Source organism: Papilio polytes, unplaced genomic scaffold (genome assembly GCF_000836215.1).
Source record: "Papilio polytes unplaced genomic scaffold, Ppol_1.0 DF822733.1, whole genome shotgun sequence".
In the NCBI taxonomy this organism is placed as follows: domain Eukaryota; kingdom Metazoa; phylum Arthropoda; class Insecta; order Lepidoptera; family Papilionidae; genus Papilio; species Papilio polytes.
This window is the reverse complement of record NW_013526471.1, coordinates 1702565-1713300: the sequence shown is the minus strand read 5'-3', so window position 1 is coordinate 1713300 and position 10736 is coordinate 1702565. Positions and strand designations below refer to the sequence as shown.

Genomic DNA, 10736 nt, shown 5'->3' with positions numbered 1-10736 from the left:
TTAATTATAGTAATTAAATTAGCAAATTTAGCTACAATTAACATCATTCGAATGATAAATGTTCGATGGAAAATCGATTTGCAATTAAATCGATAACTTTAAACAATCGTTTGTTATCGATTGATTTGAATAAATTTAACGGATCATCGAACACTACGGTTCTTTCGAAGGAATTTTTATATAAATTCAATGTCTCTTAGCGTGAATTTGCACTGCGTTAAAACCTGGACCTAAACATAATATTATCCTTATTAATTCAGTTTGAAAAAAAGAGATAGCAATACATTAGTACACCAGGGTTTCGTCCGTGGAACAGCGTTTTTATGTTTCCCCGGTCACACGATAATAACTGATTTCCTACTGCTGTGAAACGTTTGATACTATTACAATTGTATCCAAATTTCAAATTTATATAAACAGGAGGGAAACATTCAAAACCGTATGCAAAAATAACAAGAACCACCTTTGTGTTTTGACCTCCGATTTAAAAATAATATGTTGCCTTTTTTACTGTTATAATGGCAATAGCGATCTTTACTGCTATTGGCTAGAAGTATGTGTCCCTTTCTGGCAAGATAATTTTTTCAAATTATTCAGGTCCTAAATTAAATAGCATGAAAATATTTAGCCTATATAGATAGTTAAATATATAGGAAATCCATTCCCAATTTTCTCCACTTGAATGGGTCCCAAGATTCCCTAGTGTCCCAAGTCAAAGTCCCAATATTGGGAGCGAAAAATTAGAGAATCAGTCACAGGAAACGAAACTGAACTTTCTCGGGATATTTCTTAATTTTCAGGCAGATTGTAACTTGTGATCCGTAAAAACAGATTGTATGAAAACTCTTTGATATTTAATTAGGGTTTACAGACTTTTAGAGCGCGCACAACTTCGATTAAACTATCCACAACTGTTTAGTCGTGCGTTGATTCCTATGAGGTTATATGGAGGTGCGGACACTACTCGATTTTTAGTTGTGTATAAACAGTTGGCTGCGAAACAATCGACAATCTGACAACAGTTGTGTGATAAAATCAAAGTGCGCCCGCTATTACAAGTTCACATTACAATTACATAATTGTAATATGTAGGGTCTATACTTCTTTACCCAATAACAGTGCGGAAAAGACGAATAAAATGATACCTTATTCGTCAACATAGGTTCAGTAATTTAGGCTATAGGCAGCTACAAAGGAATGTACATACCCACAAACCGACATGCATAAAAAAATATTAAATAAGCGCAAAAAACATTACCCTCTTTCAGTCGGGTAAAAACACAGTAATGAAACTGCATTTGTGGCAACTCTTTCGTGGCCGCATAACTATGTTTAAATGAATTTTACAATGTTACCAATCGCTATAATTAAAATTCCTCAAGGATTAATTTTAATTTGCATGATTTTAGAGATCTTTGGTTAGCCTCAATTTTAGTAAAATATAAAACAATATAAATAACAAACCTATATATTTTTAACCTTTGTGTGAGTAATTAGTAACTTACTAAAATCATAACTTCTTAATAGTTTTAAAAACTCTCATTATACTTTTACAAACTATGCTATTAGTCAATACTTTTTTAATCTTTTTTTTGTGATTTTGGTCTCCTAAAGACATGGTAATTTTATGTTATACGAGCTTTCGCCGGCGACACGTCCGCGTGGAATTAAAAAATCAAAAGTAAGTAGCCTATGTGTTCTTCCAGACTATCCTCTACATCTATGTCAAATTTCATTGAAATCCGTTCAGCCGTTGAGGCTACAAACTCTAACATCCATCCATCTAAACTTTCGCATTTATAATATTAGTATGATTTGCCGATAACAATTTTTCTAACTAAACATGAGTATTGGTTAGCTGTTCGTCTACGGAATCTAAAAATGTGAAATAGATAAAAAAAGAATGAGAACATATTAATGGTGGCCCTTAGACCAGCCTGGATCATCTACTAGCGTCATCTATCTGGCAAACTGCAACAATTGACAAAGTAAAACTTTTCCGTCGGCTAACAGTAACAAGGATGGATGTTTCAACAGATCGGAATTGCTAAACCGAGTACTACGTATTTCGGCGGTCGCAGGAAATCGTTGCATTTGTATAAATATGTTGCCTCCACAAACAACAGTATACTTCGTCTGAAGAAATACAAGCAATATGTTCGCCTACATAGCTGTGAGTAAATTATATGATTTTTTTATTTGTTCCTTTTATATTACACTAGCTGTTTCCGTGCGGCTTCATCCGTTTGACTTTATGTTTTATTTTATTGTTTATATTTGTCAAATTGGCAATTGCAAATGACAAAATGACAAGACTAGATGAAAAACCATCGTAATACTTCCTTGATGTTGGCAACTTGTAACTGTCCCTATGACACGTTAGAGTTTTTATGCAATTTATTTACCCTCTTAGTTTAAAAGCGTGAAAATGTATAGCTAGAACAAACAAATCATATATCATATAAATCATGTAAATAACATAATTGCGAAAGTTACCATGGATGGATGTTTGTTAGGGTTTGGAACCTAAAAGGCAGAACGGATATCAATGAAATTTGGCACAGGTTTAGAGCATAGTCTGGAAGAACACATAGGCTACTTTTTATCCCGGGAATAGTAACGAGTCCGGTGGGATTCAATTTTTTTTTTTTTAATGTTTACTCGATCATTCTGCAACGGTTCAACATATCTTATTGATATTTGGCACAGATATAAAACAAAGTCTGGAGTACACATGGGATAAAGTTCATCCCCGTGAAATGTCCGGTTCCAGAGGGATACGTAGCTTTTTGTTATATATAGTTCGTATGTTTTCTAATACCACGCGGAAGTCGCGGGCAACAGCTAGTATTCATATTTATTTTAGTAAATCGATCAAGCAAAGGAAGTTAAATTGTAACATAGTTGAAATCATTGCACTAATGTTATTTATTACTCGTATGTAATGGTTTATTGCACATTGCTAAGTGTTTAGTAAATTTGATTTATTGGCCCACTTGGATATTAGTCAACAGTAGTGCCGGAGGCCTAATTTTAGTCCCTTTCTCTTTACCTTTCCTTATAAGGAGAGGATGGGAAGAGGAAGTGGATTTGACGGTGGAGGAGATGCATAAGAAGGGGAAATATCCTCTTTATGTGCGTCTCCTCCTCCGTCGGAAAAGGGTAGGCAACGCATCTGCAATTGCGGATGTCTATGGGCAGCGGTCGCTTCGCCATTTGGCGGATTAGGTGGCCGCGTGCTCGTTTGCCACCTTATGATATAAAAAAAACAAGATAATTGGATTATTTGGAAAATGCAAAACTAGTTACTATGTTTTTGTGTATAAATACGCTTTTTAAAAGCTAGTTTTATTGTCAACTAGATATTGCTCGCGACTTTGTCCGTGTGAAATTGGTAATTGAAGAAAGTAGCCTCTACAACTCTAAACACAGACAACGTAGCTTTTTAATGGTGGAATAATTTTAAAATCGACTCATTAGTTTTTGAGTTAATTCAATAAATACAAAAAAACTTTCCTCTTTATAATATTAGTGTAGATTGACCATGATTTTGGATGTTTTTTTCAATATTTTCAGGTCGCTTGTCTATTGGGCCTTGCCCAAGGTGCTCCTTCTGGCTATGGAGGTCATGGTGGCTTAGGCTATGGTATGTACTAATTTTAATTAATTGCTACGCATTGGTATAAGTTTCGTTTTTTCATTATTCCATGTTTTTCATTATAGCATGTCGTCTCTACAATCATTTACATTTATCTATACTTAATATAATAAAGCGTAAACACACACTACTTTGTGGCGTAGGATGTCAGCAATCACAGCATATTTTAGAAAAAATCTTTCTTTAATAAATTGTCCTACATTTATGACACGCTTTAGATTATATATCGTCACGCTATTAAACTTAGGAGGTAAATAAATTAAAAAAAAATCTTCACGTGGAAAAGCGACCATAAACTACAAGGTGCCAATATAAAGAAAGCAACGTTATTATGGTAACGGTAATTTTGACATTTGCAATTGAGAATTTGACAAATCTATACAATAAAAATAATTTCATGCGGGTAAAGCCGCACGAGAACAGCTAGTATGGCTTAAAATCAATGATAACATAACCCTTAAAAAATAAATCCATCATTTTAATTACTAATATTTTTTTAATCCCCAGCTTACTCAGCGCCCATAATCACAGCCCCCATCTACACAGCACCAGCGATCTCCACAGCGAATTTAATCAAAGCTGCTCCCATTCCTATTATCAAGACTGTATCCGCTCCCATCATCACAGCCCCGATAGCCCCCATCATCACAGCGCCCGTCCTTAAGACTGTCGCTGCACCAATTATTTCATCTGGATATAGTCTAGGAGGATACGGTCTTGGCGGATACGGATTGGGCGGATACGGTCTCGGCGGCTGGGGTGGCAACTGGGGTGGACTTGGCGGCTGGGGTGGAAACGGTGGCTGGGCTGGCAACTGGGGTGGACACGGCGGCTGGGGTGGACAGTGGGGCAAACACTAAATAACAGACGAAATGATGTAATTGTGTATCCTTTTCATGTACCTTGGTCAATGCACTGAATAAAGCATTCACAATATTTTATATTTTTTTATTTATCTCCACATCAATGGGTAATATTAAACATATTCCAATCGTTATCGGACATTTTGGTTGACTAACACTCAAATTACATTATTCATTCATTTTATTTACTAGCTTTTGCCTAAAGTAAGTAAGACAAATTTAATCGAGCCACAAACTCTAACAAACATGAATCCATCTACACTTTCGCATTTATAATGTTTGTAACTAAGATGTGTTAATATAAAAAACCATTTGTATTACGAAATTAAATATAAACTACAATTATAGTCTGTTGACAAATTCTCAAAGTCGCTTTGTTTGCTTATCTCAAGATGCAGAGCAATTTAAACTTAAAGTTTCTGTCAAGCCGGTCTTTTGTATGTAGAAATAAATTTACGTAATTATAACAGTTAAATACAACTTGAAATATTATAATATAAACAAAAACCAATAAGTTTCCCAATAAACAGTTGTCATTGCATATTACACTACCTAGGCTTAAATGAAAACAGCGCCATCTAGTTAAATTTTCCCTAAAACTGAGACACAAGAATTAAAAAACGACAACTGATATGTTCGTCTATTTAATCTACCTAAAAATTGTTTCGATTCGACCTATTAACAAACTAACTTGTTTCTCAAGTTATTATCAGAATTATCTCCATTACAGTAAATATTTGAGCCAATCCGCTGACTGAGCCAGGTAACTTTATGCTCAGCTAAATCAGCAGAATAGCACAAGTTGTGTCGTAAAGATCGCTAACAATTAACTTTATTACCTTTCCGCTCCGAGTTCATGTGTACCCGACTTTATGGTGCCTTGGTACTTCACTAGTAACCGAACAATAAACATATATTTATTAGTTATAACAGTAGAAAATATCTTTAAAAATTATTTTAGTGACATTTTTATGCAAATCTTTACTATTATTATAAAGATTTTTGTATGTATTGAAATAACTGAAATACTACTGGGTCGATTTTAAAAATCCTTTCACCGTTAGATAGGTAATTTGTGAGTAACATAGACTATTTTTCATTAATTCTTTTAATTTCACGCAGACGAATTCGCAAGCCACAGCTAGTTAAATATAAAGTGTAACTGTACCGAACAATATTACAATTTAAGTAATCAGTAATGAATATTATTAAAAAGCTATTAATTTTCCTTATTCTTAATTAAAATCTGCTTAATAATTTCGATGTTAGTAATTGAGAGGACAAGAACAAAGGACGTTCAAAAGATCTGACTTTAATTTGAGTTTATTCATAAAAGGGCTCTGGTATTTAATTAGAACCGTGGCGAGCCGACGACCTCGACATGGAGGGCTGTAGGAATTCTTTGGCATTACTTCATGTTTTTTACTGTCGCACGTTTATTGATATTCGGCTTCTCTGATATTCTCTTAATAGGACACAACAGGAGTATTAGTTGTAACTGTAGATACCTATTCTAATCTACGAGTATACTATTATAATAAAGCGTAAACACACATTTCTTTGTTGCCTAAGATCTCAGCAATTACAGCATATTTTTGAATAATTACTTTTTTAATAAAAAAAACCCTATACTTACGTCACGCTTTAGGCTATATATTTCACGCCATTAAACTAAGGGGGTAAATATTTTAGGTAAAAACTTAATGTGGGAAAGAGACCATAAGTTGCTGCCAACATCAAGGAAGCAAGATTGCCATGGTTTGTCATGTTATGTCATTTTGACATTTGCAATTGATAATTTCACAAATGTAAACAATAAATTTATAATTTCATGTGGACGAAGCCGCACGCGAACAGCTAGTTACTAATATTATAAATGCGGAAAGTATATTTTTATATGAGAAGGGGGCAAAGGAGCGGCGGGAACACTGAGGTGGTCAACGACGCAAAGACATCAACACCAGAGGAACTACATATTCGCCGGCCTTTGAGGAAATGATAGACTCGCTTCTTTGGCATTTTTTACTTCATATTTCGACTGTCGCACGTTTATTGATAAATTGATTCACTGATATTTAGTCTTCTCTGATATTCTCTTTGATAGGACAAAACAAGAAATATGATACAGAACATATGCTTGAGAAAGGAGTGGATTCAGATATGATGGCTGATAGATATGTATGGAACTAATAATATTATAAATAAAATACTAATATTATAAATGCGGAAAGAATGTTTGGATAGATGTTTATTTTATTTTTTAAACGACTAAACGCACACAACAATGTTTTTAATTCGCAGACAGAGTCGCGGGCGGCAGCTAATAGGGAATGATTCTATTTTATTTTGAAGGTTGTTACGTTAAATAGTATCATAACTGCGTAAGTTTAGATGGATGGATGGGTGTTTGTTACAGTTCTTATCCTAAACGGATCTCGATGAAAATTGGCATAGATACAGAGGATAGTCTAAAGAATGCATAAGCTATTTGCTTTCATTGTTTTTAATTCCACGTCGACGGAGTCGCGAGCGAAAGCTAGTTGGATGTAAAATTATAATAGCTAACTTTTAAAACGTTTTTTCGCTGCATATTAGATAAAAAACTAGATAAATTTTGTTATAATAAGCTTTTAGCACACAAGTTTTAAACTAAACGCTGTCTACAGAACAATCAGCATTTGAAATTGTAAACGATAAAAACAATGCAATGAAAACAATACGGCGGATAATGTTGGACAACAAAAGGCGTCTCGCAGTTTAAACAAAAACGCTTTAACACTATTTATATGCAAATACGAAACTTTCAGGCGTTTCGCCGACAGCTCACAAGTATGGAATCGGAATTTCATTTATTGTACCAATTCAAGGTTTTATATTGCTATATTTAATTCGTATTACAATGACAGTTTAGTAGGATTATGTTTATATTTATTACTAGCTTTCGCCCGCGAATCCGTACGCGTGGAATAAAAAAAAAAGTATGTGCCTAAAGGCTGTGTTCTTGCAGAGTATCGTCTACATTTAAGCCAAATTTTGTCGAGATCCTGTCAGCTTTAGTATAGTAAGAAGTAAGTTACTAATGTATATATTGAAAGTTCAGATGGATGGATGGATGTTTATTTTGTATGAAAGAACAGATTACTGTAAAAAACATATTATAAATCTTGTGATACATAAAATAGAATGTTATTTTAATACTTTCAACGTGACAAGTAGTTTATAATTGTTTAAAATAATGTTTGTGAAGCCGTATCCCGGAGTTCTATGGAACAAAGTCGGTGCAAGGGTGAAGTTGTAAGTTGGGGAAGTAGTTGAAAATTCGCATTTGTCATACCCCCGCCCCTACCCTGCTGTCTCTACCAGCATCCCCCGAGTGCGCTGTGTTTAAAACAAAACTTTAACAGATAGGTTTTGTGTACGTTCATAATAATATTTATACATCTTTGACTAAGCTATCGCACGACGGTTGTGCGATTGTCGATTGTTTCTCAGAACTACTTAGTTGCACAACTAAAAATCGAGTATTGCGAACCTACATAAAGCAATTAAATAATTTGTCGTCTTATAATTAGTGTATTTTCTGTTGAAATGATACAAAAATTAATTATCTATTGATAACTATAATACCAATAAAATATAATATCGGATTCCGCAGCCGGTGGTGCTCTATTTCTTATATAATATATTTTATTTTATTTTTATATTCTTGTAAAATGTATTATATAGAGAATAAGAAATAAAGATATGGAGACACTAATAAATATTTTAGTAAAGCTTATTTACTTCAAAGTTAAATAAAAAATCTGTTAATAGCTTCCCAATGAAGTAAATTAAAATATAAAAATGTCAAAGCTCTGTACACAACGCCACTCAAAGCTAAAGTGCAGCGATGCGGTACAACCTGTAACTTAAGCTTTGAAATGGCTTTAATTAAGTGTGCATCTAAAGTTTCATTAGCATACTTCAACAACAGAACTCTTTGAATTGAACGAGTAAGAAAATTTTGTTATTTTGTACAACGTTAATTGAAATTCTAAAGTAGTCTGGTAACCCGGAGTTCTTTGTGTGGCTTTGGCCCGTATCTTGTTTTAATTTCTTTAAGATTGAAACGTTATTAAAGTTGTATAATTAGCAGGGTTTCCACTAGAGAAACACTACCACAATAATAGATTTAAACAAATTTAATTAGCTTTATAACAGTGGTAGTGCCCGCTTTAACATCTTAGCACTGCAGGGCCGGTACGCCCGGTGTAATACCACGACCACACAGAAGACAGACGTGAAATGGAAGCAATTCCGTGTTTCGTCTGATGAGTGTGGTGCCGGAGGCCTAATTTAGGTCCCTTTCTCTTTACCATCCTTTTCTTATAAGGACAGGATGGGAAGATGAAGTGGATTTAACGGTGGACGAGATGCATAGGAAGGGGAAATTTCCTCTTTATGCGCGTCTCTTCCTCCGTCGGATAAGGGTAGGCAAGGCATCTGCAATTGTGGATGTCTATGGGCCATGGGCAGCGGTCGTTTTGTCATTTTAGCGTATTCAGGTGGCCTGTTGCTCGTTTGCCACTTTATGTTATAAAAAAAAGCTTACTTCTTGTTTAAATTTTTTTAAGTAAACCATACCAATAAAATCATTATAGAAAGTTTAGATGGATGGATGTTTGTTAGACTCTAGAATAGCTCAACGTATCTCTAAAAAATCTAGCACTGATATAGTCTAGATTCTCAACCATTGTGCCGCGGCACTTTTGTGTGCCGCCGTTTTGTACATTTTTGTCATAAACTATTTATACAGTGTGTTGTAGCAAGTAAATAATTTTTATCTTTTTCTTTGTGTGCCGCCAAATTTTGAAATCGTTTAATATGTGCCGCAACAAAAAAGGTTGAGAATCACTGGTCTAGGAGAATACATAGTCTAGTAAGTTAATACCGTTCGGATAGAGTCGCAGTAAAAGCTAGTTTTGTAGAAATGTAAACTTCCCTTTGAGATTATCTGTAATAAGTTAATGGAGCTCGCGAATGAAATCCCTCGGAGAATAGAGATTGAATCTTTTGTAAAAGTTTAATTAAATTCTTATTTTATTAGAAGAAAGTATTGTTAGAGAACACAATGTATAAAAATCGATAGATAAATTAATTAATTCTTGATAGAGTATGATTTATGTAAAAAAATATAAAACCTAAAATAGAAAAACTGTTTTTGTGTAAAGCACGTTACAGGCATTTTTATCTGAACACGGACTGTACAGTCAAAACTAAATATCACTACGTACGATCTACCTAACAGTTCTAGTTGTACAGTTCAACTGATCAGTTATAAGTGTGCGTGTGTAAAAACTTTAACTGAACAATTCAATTGAATATTAAAATTTAATCTGTATTTGAACAGTTTATCTAAACAGTTCGACTCTTCTGTAAATAAATGTACAATTCTCAGTTTGGTCGGATTTACTCACATTTTAAAACGAAAAGTATTGTAATTCCATCTCCCTGCGGACATGTAATACCAAGATTCCTCACAATTCTATCTTAACCTAGATTCAAGCGAAGTTTGTGAGAATTCGTGGAAAATGCGGATTTACTACAAACGCCTCTTTGTTCTAACTTGCACGATGTACGACGTATTCTTACAGTTTTATGTGCCTTTCGGATCTTCTTTCTTACTTTCTTATACTTGAACGCTTTATTTTCAACATTTCTAGTTCATTTCATTTCTTAATTTTTAGCTAAGATAATATCTGGAAATGTATTTCGAACACAGACTTTTAAGAAATCGTTATTTTCTTAAATAAAAAATTGTAGAGTAATTTTTGACCGACTTACTAAAAGAAGGAAGTACTCAATTCGTCTATATGTTATGTATGTTACGGCATAACTCTGCCCCTGGTAGACCGATTTTGAAAATTATTTTTTTCCGTAAGGTAGTGCTTGCAGGTAAGTCCCATTTGTTTGTTTAATTTTTGGAATCAAAGACTACAGCGTAGTTAAATAGTTTTAGTGAAACTCGCGTGACGAAAATGAGGGTCTTTTTGCTTACACTCTTAACCTAGTGTGGGCATCACCAGATTAATCGTATATTAATCACAGTTTGTAATTATTTTTTAGTTGATATAACTGTTATTGTAATTGTTAATCTCTTGTTTTTCAATAAGATTATTTCTTATTATTATTATATTTATTTATTTAACCTTTGAACGGAAAAAGAGAGGGTAAAG

The 10736-nt window shown here is 33.9% G+C and overlaps 1 protein-coding gene across 1 annotated transcript; it reads left to right on the top strand.

Moving 5' to 3' along the window:
• The first annotated feature begins 2067 nt into the window (after positions 1-2067).
• On the top strand, positions 2068-4597 carry LOC106105732 (cuticle protein 64-like). Its single transcript, XM_013286164.1, has 3 exons — positions 2068-2173; positions 3577-3646; positions 4166-4597. The coding sequence occupies exons 1-3, from the start codon at positions 2156-2158 to the stop codon at positions 4516-4518; spliced, it is 441 nt and encodes a 146-aa protein (XP_013141618.1). The 5' UTR covers positions 2068-2155; the 3' UTR covers positions 4519-4597.
• The last annotated feature ends 6139 nt before the right edge of the window (positions 4598-10736 follow it).

Coding starts and splice junctions, on each gene's coding strand:
- LOC106105732 (XM_013286164.1), top strand. Junction 3,647..4,165: donor TCATGGTGGCTTAGGCTATG/GTATGTACTAAT, acceptor TTTAATCCCCAG/CTTACTCAGCGCCCATAATC.